The sequence below is a fragment of the Staurois parvus genome, unplaced genomic scaffold, assembly GCF_062004578.1.
Source record: "Staurois parvus isolate SC_StPar_1 unplaced genomic scaffold, SC_StPar_1.0 ptg000114l, whole genome shotgun sequence".
Lineage (NCBI taxonomy): Eukaryota > Metazoa > Chordata > Amphibia > Anura > Ranidae > Staurois > Staurois parvus.
This window is the reverse complement of record NW_028317910.1, coordinates 5,627,577-5,643,208: the sequence shown is the minus strand read 5'-3', so window position 1 is coordinate 5,643,208 and position 15,632 is coordinate 5,627,577. Positions and strand designations below refer to the sequence as shown.

Here is a 15,632-nt window from a genome sequence, read left to right as displayed (position 1 = left end):
AGTACAGTTACTGTGAGCAAGTCAGCAAGTGGTTAGGGTGAATTCACAGGTGGAGTTATAACTAATGTATTGCTGCAATCATCTGACCCTAAGGACTATGTCAACAAGCTTCTGTTTGCTTCAAAACAGGTTTTGCATTCTCATACAAGTTTATGGAGATGCAAAACTTGCTTAATGCAGGTCAGAAGGAGGTCAACTGCAGGTCAAATGCACCTGCCAATGAATTTTGAATTATCTTAGAAGTGTCTTAAACTGATGCCACTGACAACACTAAAGACCATCTACACAGGCTTTGTGGGATTGATCGTATCTGGATCGCTTTGTAGTATTTCAACAAGTGAAGAAGCGTTTAGACATTGAACATTTGTTCTTGTCTCAGAGACCATTTTAGCTGCATGCCACACAAGCTGCATGCGTCACGAGAAGGTCACATAACCTATAAAACATAAAGGGGCACAGACAGTGCCATTCAAAGGCCAACTGTTAACACATCATAATTTGAAACCTGATCTTTTTGATCAGATAAGATTGAGATGCCTCGCTGGTTCATGGATCTCCATCTTGGTGCACAGTGCCAGAGACTGCCAGTCCATACTGATGCTTCATTTGGAAGAGCCATTAAACCTAACTAGCCATGAATTCTCTTTATTGATATTAAAAAAAAAAAAATTCTGACATCAATGGTTATGCTTTATTATATCACATTGTTACGAATCTCACATTTTTTATGGCTTTTGCCTTTGTAGCTATACATTTTAGAGTCTCTATGAAGACTGCAGTCTAAGCCCATTCCAACCAGCTGCCTTTGATATATTCATACTGCTGCTGTCTTCTGGAACCTAAAAGGATACCACCATTAGACATTCAATTGGAAGTGTTTGTGATTCTCAATGAAGGACCCTGCTCTTCTACAGTGAAGACATTTGACCAGAAGTACCAAATGACCACAGATTTAGGCAAAATGTTTTGGGCATTTAGGTTAGGTTTTTTTTATTTTGTTTTGTTTTTTTATTTTACTGGGGGGTGGGGGGAGTAGTGACAAGGGTGGGGGAGCTATCAGGTTAAAGTAAAGCCTGTCAAAATTAACTTTACAAAGGTCATTCTTGTAACAGAAACAAAGAGCACTATGAGCTGTGTACAAGAATAAATACAATTTCTTTCATAACCATCAACTTAACCTAATTCAACTTTCAACCAATGCAGTTTAGGTGTGAAATTTTCTAAAGCATATCTAACCCAAGAACAAAAACGTTATATATATATATATATATATATATATATAGCACTTTACCAATCCATGGACATGGTGCCTGCATTAGCGAAAATTTTTGGGGTTTTGCATTTTTCTTTAATTTTCACCTGGTGGTCATGCCAGTAACACTTACTGTCCTAGGGTGACACTATTAACTGTACTTTTCCTGGGATGAAAATGCAGCTGTATAGATAAAGTGGTTTACGACATCTGAAAACCTCCCCCTCGCTTCTCCATATAAGGGGGGGTTCCTGTAGTTCACAAAGAGCCAAGGCATAATGGTGTGTGTGTGTGTGCCCACTGGATTCTTTGCAGGAGTATTTTATGCAATTAATAAACAGATGTAACAAAAACACTTTTAAAGTGCAACTAAAGGCAAAAGTTTTTGTTTAGTCTTTGATAGAGTGAAGAGATATTAGTCAGGTTTTACTGCTGGCTGTGCCCCCAATAGGGAGGTTCACCCTCCCTATTTGTCATGTTTTCTGTTACTGAAAGGGTAAAAAAAGAAAAAAAAAAAAGGGGGTTGCCCCCAGGTCAGTAATGGGATGCATGGGAAATCATATGGAGACACTATATTTGGTGACCCTGGTGACGACCAGGAATTCCTTCATTATAAAGGAAATTCCTCTCACTTCCTGTTTTGACTATTGGACAGAAAGTGAAGGAAAATCTACCAAACGGGTCACCGATGGGGGGGACTGACAGACTATATAACCCTCCCTTTACCTAAAATAGGAAAAAAATGACTTTAGTTTTACTTTAATGGTATATTTAACAAATAAAAAATGAGCAAATAGGGGAAGTTCGTTTTCAGAAAAGGTGAAAAAGTGAACACCCTACAACCTCCAGTCACCACTGAACTAACCTTTGTGGGTGATTAGCTGTCCTGTGTCCACGCAGGTGGTGTAGCGGTGCAGATATTTGAAATCCCTGTTCTCCTATCTTTCTGCAGCGCTTTTGGGACAGATCAGAGCATTTCTGATTGGTAAGTGCCAGAACAGAGCATTGCTCTATTCAAACCTGGAAGTACTGCAGAAAGGGAGAACAACAGAGATATCAAATCTCTGGACTGCTAAACTGGCTATGTGGGTACTGATAGCTCATCACCCACAGAGTCAAGTACAGCGGGGTCTGAGGGTGGGGGAGAGTGTAGGGGTGTTTGTTCACTTTTTCATTATTTCTGTAAATTTCAACTAACCCTTTAAGAAAAGTTCAAACTTTCCAACATATCATGCTTCAAACAAGGGATTGCAGTGTATGCTATTAAATTGGATCACATGACTTAGCTCTCTCCCACGGGAAAAGAACCTAAAAGGCTGACAGTTCAAATCAAATCCTGCACAGAGGATCAGGGAAAACATTTTAACAAGTCTCTAATCTGGGATAAGAGCGAGTTTAGCAAAAGCACTGACAAATTGATTGCCATTTGCAGCAACACTGAGCACTCAACTCTGTTCTCATAAGGAAATTTGCACGGCTACCAACAGAAACCAGCAGCATAGTCATGTGACTTGCATCAATGTTAATTGTTCCATAATATCATATGACAGGGAGAAAAAAGGAAAAAAAATCCAATTCCTCTGAATTTGGGCCAAGAACATAAGTACTCCATCAAGCACTATATGCACATTGACTACGCTGTCAAGCACTATATGTTTTCTTTTATATTCTGGGTTTCTATGCCAAAATTGTGTACATTCAGCAAAAGCAAAATGGTTAAAATGGTCTTCATGCATGTGGTGTGAAAATGCAGCATTGTGAATGAAAAAAGGGGACATTACTTGTGTGTTGTGGTTTCCTTAGGTTAGAGAGGTGTGCTGGAATACAAGAAACCACAAAGTGTGAACTAAACCTTAAACTCTTCTGCTGTTATCAACCTAAGGAATATTGTGGAACTGAACCTCCCTACCCACTGCTCAGATCTCCCAGCAGCCACACAACATACACATGCGCTAAAAATATAGCGGTAATGCATGCAGTGCACAAACACATTAAGGGTCCATTTACAGTTGGCATGCATTACGGTGCACATAACATGTGTGCGCTTTGTGTACAAGTGCAGCATTGCAACACCTAATTTTGTGGGGGATTTTTCATTTTTCGAATTACATTCATTCAATTCTATGTGCAACAATGTATTGCCACACATTGTAACGCAGCACACACCAAAGCAGCGCACACACAGCACTGCAGACTGGGCATTACCACAATACCAGTGTGAAGCAAACCTCCACATCTGTAGCTCAAATTGCATGCCTTTGCATCTCATTGTTGAGCAAAATTGCACAATTTAGAATTTACACGTTTTTATTACTAACTCCATGCAGTTTTAACTTTTACATTAAGTATGAATTTTTAAGTTATTTTGTTTGTGAGCAATAATCATGTTTTTAGTGCATTTTTACAGAAAATCTAAATTTTTTATAACAATTTGCATAACTATCACAAGACCTTCAAAACTGTTTACATCATTTTATTCTACAGGTCCTGGCCTCCCTTCAAATACAACTCCAATTCCAAAAAAGTTGGGAAGTTGTGTAAAATCTATAGAGTTTTTTTTTTTTTCGATATATAAAAAAAAAAAAAAAAAAAAAAAACCCAACAATTTTGAGAAAAAAAAATATATTTTTGACTTTTTGCTATTAAACATATCCAGTAAAAAAAATAAAAAACTTAAAAAAATAAAAATATATAAAAAACACTAAATTGTGTCAAAATTTAGGCCAAAATGTATTCTGCGACATGACTTTGCTAGAAGGAAAGAAAATCCCAATACGTGTAAATGAATTGGTTTATGTGAAAGTTATAGCGTTTACAAATTGTGGTATATTTACTGGGATTTTTTTCTTTTTAATTTTAACTAGTAATGGCGGCAATCAGTGACGTATTGCGGTGGACATTGACACTGGGGGGAGGGGGGAATGACATGGTGTCACTGACATCCCCAGTAACACCAATGCAGTGATCAGTGCAAAAAAAAAAAAGAAAAAAAAAGGAAGGGGTTAACACGAGGGGCGATCACAGGGTTAACTGTGTGCTAGGAGTGTTTTACTAGGGGGCGGTGTCTGTGTGCTTCACTGTAATCACACTACTCTGGATGGCTGTGCAATATATGGGTTTATGAGATTTGCAAAACACTATTTTTATGTAGATTTTGCAGTGTCTCAACTTTTACGAAATTGGGGTTGTACTTCAGAACAGGGGGGGGGCAGGGGTGGAAGGATCAGTGAATAGGCAGATAAGCTGAAGGCAGGAACTCCGCAATGTCAGGACTTCTGGACTGCACACTTGTAGTCCAGTCACCTGCCAAATTGTGAGCACAGACTGGGGATGACACATTTGGAGCACGCACCTTTAAATACAAGTCACTAATATTTCCAATATTCAAGTCCCTTTAATAACAAAGCCACGCTTTCCAGTAGTGCCTAATCTTCAGCAAGATGGGACAGGCTGCAGTTAAAAATCTAATTGTCACATCAAAGGAGTTTAGTTTTATAACAAAAAGCACATACCAGCTTACCCTTGATAAAGAACACAAAGGACCAAAATTCATGTGAAGAATTATGGCATTCCAGGACAAAATGTACAACAGGCAGGTACAAGCTACAGGTAAAATTCCACCTCCATTTGAAGGGTACATCGACTATGTCAGATATTTCTGACTTCCTGTGATTACAGCTTTGTCTTCTATTAAACAATTTTCCTAGAATCTGTTTACCTGTAGAGAAATCTCCATGTCACATAAAATATGCAAGGCTTGTGCAATGCTAAAATGCAAAAATGGGAATAACCTGCACCAGTTCACATCTGACCGATCTCCAGGGACAATTCCAGTTAGGAAATATTCAATGCTGGAAATGGCCCTGGTATTTGAAATCTGGCCAGATGTATCAACATTCTCTTAGTGTCTCAAGAATGTACATGAAATAATAACACAGTTTAAAGGGAATGACTGTGCTTAATTGATTTCTCCTTGAGTGGCAATCTCGGCAGGAATACTGAGAGACTACAGTGAAATACAAAATTCCCCCTTGATGGATAAATCACTACTTTCTAACCAAGTTACTTCAGATACATAATTCAGACAATATAGACATGGAAATAATTTTAAAATGTAGGCAATCATACTAGAGAAAATGGCAGCTGCCCAGAAAAAACTAGCTAGGGGAGGTATACATGGGAACAGAAATCACTCAAGAGTTCAATACCAAGCACAATACTGTTTCAGCGCAATAAAACTGTGGCTTTGGTTGCAAAAATTTTGCAAATATCGGTCAGCCCCCTACGTGACCATGGAATTCTTTTTGCAATTCAGCACTGCATTATTTTACCTGGCAATTGCTCACTGTACTGGCAAATGCAACACTGTACTCAAAATGAAATTTATATAAAAAATGCTTTTCACACAAATAGAGTTTATTTGGTGGTACTTAATCACCACTGGGTGTTTTGCTATATAAATGAAAAAAATACTGAAAATTTTGAAAAAGAAAAAAAACACGCTTTTCATTAACGGTTTCAGATATCAAATTTTGAAAATAAAAATCTTTCTTCATAAATGTAGTCTATATCTTTCACACAGACTAAATAACAAACACTGACTTGGTTTATTGTTACCAAAGAAATGTAGTAGAGTCTACAAACTATGGTAAATATATATATATCTGCCCCTAGCTTGAAAAAAATACCCAGAAACGGCATTCCAGTTTCAGCTGTTACTTTCCCCAGCCAGCTTCAGTGGAGGGCAGGGAAGACATCAGGGGCCTTGTCAGCCTCGTATGTAATAGCAATAAGGTTTAGCGAAAAAAAAAAAAAGAAAATGTAAAATATAAATGAAGTTACAGTCAGACATTTAAACCACACATCACCCCCTTCCCTCCCACACAAACTGACTGAGATACAGATGTTAAATATCACCACGCATGCCAGAATGGGAGCAATAATTCTAGGGCCATCAATTACAGTTCACACTAAAATGACATTCAAAAAAACAAGATTTGAGGAAGAAAAGTGTTAATATACCTGCACAATTCCACTTAAATTAAGCGTCATCACCGTAACCAAAAAATATCTAGACAAAAACAAACTGCCCCAAGAGTAGGCAAAGTGATTACCATTGGTGACAAATATGCGCTGGGCTAAGGTATCACAAGAATAATCCTGAGTACAAAGTATAATAAACCAAACAATTTTATTACGGGGTATTGATTAAAACACCAACGTGGATTCCAATCAGCTTTAATCGTGATTGCAACAAATAAAAGATCTTGAATAGACAAAAAGGACAAGACAAACAAAAAAATGTCCAGACGCATGTAAAGTCACACACGGGTTACATACCGCAGCAAACCGCATTTATGATATCCTCCAATGTCTAGGAATTCTGGAGGACCTGATATTCCAAAAAGGACTCGAGTGGCTTTAAATACACCAAAAATATCCTGGCCTCTAGAGCCATGCTAAACTTAGGGGCCGGGTCCTATTGGATCAGTGTGGTAGTCTATAAGAGGAAGTTCATCCAATGAATAATTGTATCTCATGTGGGATCAAATAAATTCCATTCACTACAAAAGTCTTTATATGGAGCGTGGCATATACTAGGAGACATCTATTAATCGTATATGGTGTTGAACGGTCGTATAAATACTGAGCAGCGTCATTAGGCAGCAAGTGTCCAACAATACATATTATAGGTATGGAGTGAGTGTGGACAACATAAACTGGGGAGATGTAGTCAATATCGTTTGACACTACATGACCTATTTACTCCGTATTTCTTCTGGTTTGACTAGACCTAATGTACATAGAGCGTAAAATGGTCTTGTGTCTTTAAGGGTCTTCACTACTTTCCAGTGGAGGCTGCACATACATTACCGCTCTTCCATTTGTCCAAAACGCTTCCAGAGGTTCACAATGTCAAGCCGGTCCATGTGCTGAAATGGCAGCTGCTCCTTAAAGTTTAACGCATATCGAGTGTATCCATCTGTTTCATACACCCTTCTGAGACACCATCACCACAGAGTTCCCATGTTTAAAGAATTGTCATGTGACGTGTGACATCAACGCGTTTTGTTAAAAGGTAGAGTAGCTTCGTCTGGACATTGTGAACCTCTGGAAGGGGGGATACCTTAAATGTGATTATCTACCTCATGAGCAGCGGTTTGCTGCGGTATGTAACCCATGTGTGATTAAATGTGTCCGGACGTTTATTTTTTGTTTGACTTGTCCATTTTGTCTATTCATGATCTTTATTTGTTGCAAACATGATCATAGCAGTTTGGAATCCATGTTGGTGTTTTAATTAATACCCAGTAATAAAATTGTTTGGTTTATTAGATTTTGTACTCAGGATTATTCTTGTGATACCTTAGCCCAGCGAATATTTGTCACCAATGGTAACCACTTTGCCTACTCTTGGGGCAGTTTGTTTTTGTCCACACTAAAATTACAACCTGTAAAGTCTTTTGAAGCACCACCTATGAATGATATTTACCAAAGTGTCACACCACTTTGCAAAGACAGGTGCTGGAGCATGTTACACCCTAAATATGAGCGCAACGTGCTCCAGAAGGTGAACTTAGTCTTTAACCTACCAGTTTTCCTTCAACTACACAGTACATTTTGTGTGTGTGTGGTTTTTTTGGTGTCTTTGCAGATGAGAACTGTGGGTTGACGAAGGCAGGTGAACAACATGCTCTGGTACTGAGGGTTCTATTCCTGCTCTGTATAAAGAATCTGTGTAAATGTTTAACCAACACTAACATTTTATGGCAGCCTGAGGGATAAATGAATGGAATATGGGTCACGTGTGAACCTAATGCTGACTACAATGTCACAGGCCAGCAACCAGCTAGTTACAATGCTGTCCATCGTTTCATGACACTTCGTTTACACAGAAGATCTCAAGGAGGACATTAAAATGAGTACGTATTTGTGTCCTGATATTTCTATAGAGAATGGAAGAAGTTTGGTTACACTTTCTGTGCATCTAAGTTCATCCTACACTTCTCTGTTCTGGGATGTCCACAGTAACCTCCAACAGGTTTCCTGAGAAAAAAGCCAGCTGGGTGTGGAAGGAAAAAAAAAGAAACAAAAAAGAATATAAATACATCTATCTATCTTCTGTGACTGGATCTACACCTTCTGTAGTCTACAGCTAGGGAGTTGTTACTAACTCTACCCTGGTTGCTACTTCATAGGTAGCTTGCCAGGTGGACATGGATTGTGACTTTGTTCTTTCTTTTTTATATCACGAGTCTCACTCATTTGAAGCATACTATTGTATTTTGCACAATGGTGTATGTATTACCATCTACTGATGTCTCTCCCTTATGGAAACTACCTTTTTTTGTTAAAGAATTTGAAGAAAAAAAAAAAACTCCCGATCTGTTTCCAGTATTTTTCCAGGGAAGAAATAGGTCTGCAGGGCATCTCACATGCAGTAATTGTTCTGTATTGCTGCATGTGAGATGATACCTTGCAGACCTGTTTTATTTCCTGGTAAAAAAAAAAATCCAGGAGCTTACCGTTTTTTCTCTTTTCTTATTTGATTACCCCTTGGGAAACCTATTTCAGGGCACTGTGGGCAAGCCTTAATTTGGAAGAGGAGCAGCAGCTGTAGCTTAAGTTGGCTAAACATGGATTGAAAAAATGGATTGAAAGTCAGTCAGTTCAGCAGGGATCAGCTGAATTTCGATCCATGTATGGCTACTATGGTTGAACAGATGTTAATCTATAGATGGACTTCTGTACAACCACCCTGTTGGAATTAAGCCACTGGATTTCCCCATCCATCTCAAAATGTCTGACGCAAAATGAAGCATGGGAGTGTGAAGATGGCCATTACTGCTTTTTCACCTGTTTTTAATGGAGTATGGCTTTAATTTGTGGTTATTGTCTCTTTAAAGAAGTAGCCATAAAGTGAGGTTTACCTTAACTACATCTGCTGTTTCCAGAATATCTTAATGCTTCAACAGTAAACAGATTCACTAATGTTTCATCTGGCTTTGCAAGTAGTGGAAATTTGTCATTAATATAGAGACTGTACCTCTGAGGGTTATTTCATCACTATCGCACAGCTATGATGTGATTATCAGCCACTCCTTGATAGTCCATGTCAAATTTAGAAATCATTGTAGGTTTATGCAGCCGTGCTCTGATCAGCCAATTTCGAGGGAAATAGCTGGAGAGGATTTCCAGGCCAAGATTACCAAGATGACCACAAAATAACCTTGTGGGCATGGAGGTTCTTCCAGCACCCATCTCATGTCTATGTGATGTCATTTCTATCGTGTAACTATACAGGCAACAGAGCGTGTGTGCACGTGCATGGAAACAGGAGCGGTGTGATATCTTTCTGTTAACTGGCAATGCCACTACTTCCTCTTAACAGAGAAAGCAGCCTATAAATAGACAAAGAAAGCAGTGAGGAAACTGTTGCTACCTACTGGAGAATTCATGAATCGATCAGATAAGGGTGTAGTACATCGAACTAAACAGACAACACAAATAAGGCACACATCCTGCAGGACAAGTCCCTTCATAGTCTGTAATGCCATGGAATAAGCAGACTAAATAGCACTTCTATAAATCTGTTTTCAGCTATTACCATGATGCTATAATCAAACGAAAATAACCAACGAAGCAAAATGTGTCAAAACAACGAGTTAAAGTTTGATATATGGAATGTCAGTGTCAATTTCATAATACTCAGCGTGTAACAAAAGGGTGAAGAAAAAAAATGCATGACATGTATGTTATTACCTGTACTTGGTTGTTCCAAGAAGAGAAAAAAAAACAAAAAAAAAAAAAGCAATATACATTGCTTTTATGCAATATACTTAGTATGAGAATAAGCGCACAAATGAACACTAAAAATAGATCTCGGATTATTTATTTCTTCAATTTTTGTCTTACAAACCATTCAGTGAGACTGTCGATGTGGCAGAGGCAGTGAAAGGACACTTACACTTGTGACACGGCGGTAGATCTGCGCAGCATTTTGGCACTCGGAGTAAGGGTATTCAGAGGTGGCCATCTCAAGCATGCACATCCCAAAAGCATACACGTCTACCGATTCATCGTATTTCTCCTCATACATCTCAGGCGCCATGAACTCAGGGGTACCTTAAATTAAAAGAACGGTTCAGAGACTCTAAATTTGCTGATATCGAGCAGGATGCTGGAGGCGCTACTCACCGCGACAGAGTTCGGGGGCGGGTGACCTGTGAGACAGAGAGCGGGGGCAAAGAAAAAAAAAGAGGAGGAGAGCTTCTTAGTCAGACTGTAAAGAAAACGTGATTAAAAAGTCTTCCATTGCAAGGCCTCGGACTTGAGGGAAGTTGGAGTAAACTGGATGCAGAATATATCAGAGCTAAAATTAAAGATAGCAAAACTATTATGTCCTTCATTGAATATGCTGAATTTATCATTTTCTTCCATCGCCAAGTAAATGGATAGATGCAATGAGCTGTCTTGCCTGTTACCTGCTACAGCATCTACAAAACCGCAATACAAAAAAAAAGGCTCATTCTAGAACTGCACATACCTGGAAGGCGATACTGCCACCTGCTGTTTGGAAGAAGAACTAGTTAGTCAGACTAGCTTGATGCACAAACTTTCCATTCACCTGGATGGGCTGAAGGAAGGGGTTGAAACCTTGCAATGGAAAACTGCCACGAGTCCAGTTAGCACAATTCATGGAAATTCAAATGGTTTTCTGCAAAAGCCCACTCACCAGATACCTTCTCTTCACATACTTACGGTGTGAACTGCAGTACACACAAATGGCCTACTGCAGCCAACATGGTGAGCCATGGCCTACAGGCAGAAAAACACTCAGAAATACAGAGAAGTAGTCAGGATGAGCTGTATAAACCGAGGGTGCTGCTGCTTCCTATGTCTTATAGATGGAAGGGGGCTTTTTCTAAAAGCTTTAGGGGGGGGAAACATTTCAGAGCATGGTTTTCAGACTACCTGGAAAAGAAAGTTAGCAGCTGCTCTAAAAATGAGGATCGGCTTGTAAGCAAGAAATGCAACCTACACAGATGACCAACTGTGGTAACTTGAGAATCAGAATGTATACATTCTAACAAAAGTAGATGTTTTAGATCACCTCATCCATTAAATTGAAGACTGAACCAAGTAAATCCACTTTAAGCCCAGAATGTCTGTGGGAATCGGAATTAGTTTGGAAAGTGTGGGGTTTGTTTGTTTTGTTTTTTGTTTTGTTTTTTTTTTTCAAATAAAAAGGCAGTATGTGTAGATTGTGTTTAGTCCAGGCAATGTGCAAGAGATACGGACCTCCTGGCACCCTCTGCTGCTCATGCGTTTGCGTAGAAGAAACTCACTAGGCAAAGATTCTGAGCGGGTTTTAGTAAACAACGTTACCAAAAACTGTCTCAATTCCCACTGTGACTTGAAGCTGAAAGGGGTTATTACCAGCCCTGCCTTCCACAAAACAAAGCAGACAAAGTAAATATGAAAAGTAGAGCAGAACATTAACACCATCAGTCTCTGACTAAAAACCTATTTGATGGTAAAAAAAAAAAAAAAAAAAAAATTGTAAGGGATGCTCAGGGCAGGAGTAAACAAAGACCCCCAAACAATAAACCATAGGAAAGGATTTGCACAGACCTACCTATGACACTCTTGGCAAATGATGCCCTCTTCAGCGTGGCTAGGCCCAGGTCTCCTATCTTCACAGAGCCTGTAGGGCCAGTAATGAAGATATTGTCACACTTTAGGTCTCGGTGGATGATGGGAGGAGTTCGTGTATGAAGGAATTGAAGTCCTTTGAGGATCTGACGACACCAGCTACGGAGAACTTTCAGTTTCATCACTTTAAACCTCTTCAGATACCTGAGGAAAAAACATATAGCAAGACTTCAGTATATGATTAAAAAAAAAAAAAAAAAAAATCATCATCTCCAACAAATAACACCAAAGTTAATCTAAACTCCAACAATGAACTTCTCCTATAAACTTAAAAATGTTGGTCTACAAAATATACAATTAAAGGGTTTACTTACAGTGTCTTTAAACTCAGACTATAAAAACTCCCATTACATGCTATATAAAAGCGTGAATATTCACAAAGCCACTAAAGCATTCATTTTGTGTAGAGTGAAATATACCTGGTTGATCCTGCCTGCAGCGGTCCCATCTTCTGTGCCCTGCAGCCTAAAATTGTGTAGACCTGCTGGTGTCCTCTACTGAGCATGCATCACTTTCACACTCTTCAAAGTTGTCAATTTCCTCCTTTTTCTTATCTGTGCAGCCCACATGACTATCAAGTCACTCTTAATGCATTTATACTCTGGTAAGGGACAAGATTTACAGGCACTATAAATATCAGCTGTGCGAGTTCCTCATCTTGTATATAGGTATTCTATGAGAGGTAGGAGTTATTTTATTAAAATAAGTGTGTGATACTCACCTTGACTGATGCAGCATCGATCTGATGATGCTTCTGTTCCCTGCCAGCTCTATACAGAGAACTAAGCGATCAAGGATTGCTGATCGCTCAGTCCTCCGTTCCGCTTTGAGCACAGAGCGGTGACTAATCAGTCAGTACTCTGTGCTCACTGGAGAAAGGAAAACCAAATACTCCTGCGCTTGGGGATGGACACAACATAGGCTACAACCACATCGAATGTCCTGGAACATGCATGCCTTGCTGCCCTCAAAGGACCAGGGAAGTCCAAAACAAAACAGAGGGCGCACCTAATGCCTAGTGCATTACCTTAAAAAACATTGATAAAAGCGATCGGTATTATTCTCACAAGTGACAATAATGTCAGCTGAGGAAGAGGCAAGTTCTCAAAACTCGTTAGCCTGTTGGAAGTCCAGGGTCCCCATTGTGGACAGTCAGTGTGGATTGGACAGTGCTGTTCTTTCATGATGTGCTTTTGACTAGGGATGCACCGAAATTTCGGTGGCTGAAACGTTTCGGCCGAAGTGAAAAAAAAAAAAAGCACCGATACAGGTGCCGAAAAAACCCTGCCCCTCGCCGCCGCTTGGTAGTTCTCAGCCTTACCTGATAAACCATGAAACGATCCTGGCGCTGGGCATAGAGATAAGTGAAGGAAAGATGGCCTCCACTCATCTCTATACCCTGGGAGGACCGGAGTGGTCACTTTCGGTTCTGGAAGTTTTTTTTTATTTTTTTTTTAAAAGCACTACATCAATGCTTTTTTTTTTGATCAAATGCTTTACATTGCAGAGGAGAGATATGGGGTCTTATTTACCCCATATCTCTCCATAAAGAGGACAGGTCACTAATTATTCTATCACAAGGGATGCATGCATTTCTTGTTACAATAAAAGTGATTAAAACATAGACAGTGCAAAATAAATAAATAATAAAAAAAAAAAGTCTAAAATGCCCCTGTGCTTGCACGTAGTGGTGAGCGCACACGTAGGCCATGCCCACATATGAAAATGGCATTCAAACCACACACGTGCGGTATCGCTACGAACGTCAGAGCAAGAGCAATAATTCTCACACTAGACATCCTCTGTAACATTACACTGCTAACCTGTAGACATTTTTAAAGCATCACCTATGGAGGTTTTTTAATCCCCACGCCCAAAATTAACAAACCCCCCCCCCCCCCCCCCCCCATAGTGGACCCTTATCCGAGAATGCAGTTCAGCAGGTCAGGAAAAGGGGTTGACGGACGAGAGAGCGCCCCCCCCCAACGTGTTTGACATTGAATCTACTGCAGGGAGACATTCTTTTTTAGTTTTTTTTAATAACTTGGCAAGGACCGTGACCTTTATTCACACTACACTATTTTTTTGTGAATGAGTAGCGGGACCATGTACCCCATACTCATTCACATAGGGTGGGTACTGGGATCTGGGGGCCCCCTTGTCAAAGAGGGCTTCCAGATTCCGATAAACCCCCTGCCCACAGACCCCCACAACCACCGACCAGGGTTGTGGGGAAGAGGCCCTTGTCCCTTGCCTGGTATGGTTCAGGAGGGAGCTCGTTCCCCAAACCCTCCCATTTCTTGACCTGCCGGGCTGCATGCTCAGATAAGGGTCTGGTATGGATTTTGTTGTTTTTTTGCATGGGAGTTCCCCTCAAAATCCATACCAGACCAGAAGGGGCTTGGTATGGATGGGGGGAGGACCCCACGCAGGTTTTTTTTTTTTAATTATTTTTTTAATTGCCGGCAATTCTTTTATATTCAGCTGTCAGTAAGGAACCTCACTGACAGTTCAAACATTAACAAATGGTTGTCACTACTAAAATACTGCATCCTCTCTGATGCCCGCCTCACCACCTGCCCCCTCGACCCTATCCCCTCACAACTCCTACGACCTCCCTCTCTCCCCCTCCATCCTACGTTCCCTCACACACATCTTCAATCTCTCCCTCTCCTCCGGCACTTTCCCCTCCCCCCTGAAACATGCACAAATCACCCCCATACTTAAAAAGCCCTCCCTGGACCCCAATGACCCAAACAACCTCAGACCCATCTCCCTGCTCCTATTTACATTTAAACTCCTCGAGCGCCTAGTCTACACCCGCCTATGCTCTCACCTCAACGACAACCACCTGCTCGATCCCCTACAGTCCGGCTTCCGTCCCCTACACTCCACTGAAACTGCCTTACTTAAACTCTCCAACGACCTGCTAACCGCCAAAGCTAATGGCCACTACTCAGTGCTCCTACTCCTTGACCTCTCTGCGGCCTTCGACACAGTCGACCACCCCCTCCTCCTCAAAAAACTACACTCCCTCGGCCTCAGAGATTCTGCTCTCTCCTGGCTCTCATCCTACCTGTCACAACGCTCTTTCAGCATTACCTATAATGCTACCACCTCCCCCTCACTTCCCCTCTCTGTTGGGGTCCCTCAAGGCTCTGTCCTTGGGCCCCTTCTCTTCTCCATCTACACCTCCTCCCTTGGCCAACTCATACACTCTCACGGCTTCAACTACCACCTCTATGCCGACGACACACAAATCTATCTCTCAACTCCCCACCTCACCCCTTCAGTCTCTGCCCGAATCACCTACTGAGCGACATAGACTGGATGTCGCTCCACTTCCTTAAACTGAACCTCTCCAAAACCGAGTTTCTTGTCTTCCCCCCAGCCTGGACACCACCCCCCATTGACTTCTCCATCACATCCAACAACGCCACCATGAAACCTGCCCCGCAGGCCAGAGTACTTGGTGTCATTCTGGACTCCAACCTATCCTTCAAGCCCCAAGTCCAATCTTTAACAAACTCGTGCAGACTCCACCTCCGCAACATCGCCAAAATATGCGCGTTCCTAACCCCAGAAACCACTAAACAGCTCACCCACTCCCTCATCATATCACGACTCGACTACTGCAACTCCCTCCTCACTGGCCTGCCTCGCC

The 15,632-nt window shown here is 40.8% G+C and overlaps 1 protein-coding gene across 19 annotated transcripts in view; it reads right to left on the bottom strand.

Annotated features, from left to right (window-relative positions):
• The window catches only part of WNK1 (WNK lysine deficient protein kinase 1), a 239,269-nt gene that overhangs the window by 129,806 nt on the left and 93,831 nt on the right, over positions 1-15,632 (bottom strand). For 18 of the 19 annotated variants that reach the window (XM_089671781.1, XM_089671780.1, XM_089671783.1 and 15 more), the window contains exons 3-4: positions 11,892-12,112; positions 10,221-10,378 (exon numbers count right to left, since the gene is read on the bottom strand). In XM_089671781.1, the coding sequence (XP_089527907.1) occupies positions 10,221-10,378; positions 11,892-12,112 (379 nt within the window). Of the gene's footprint in view, positions 1-10,220; positions 10,379-10,450; positions 10,477-11,891; positions 12,113-15,632 lie in introns of those variants that run through there. The other variant, XM_089671788.1, reaches the window with a different exon arrangement.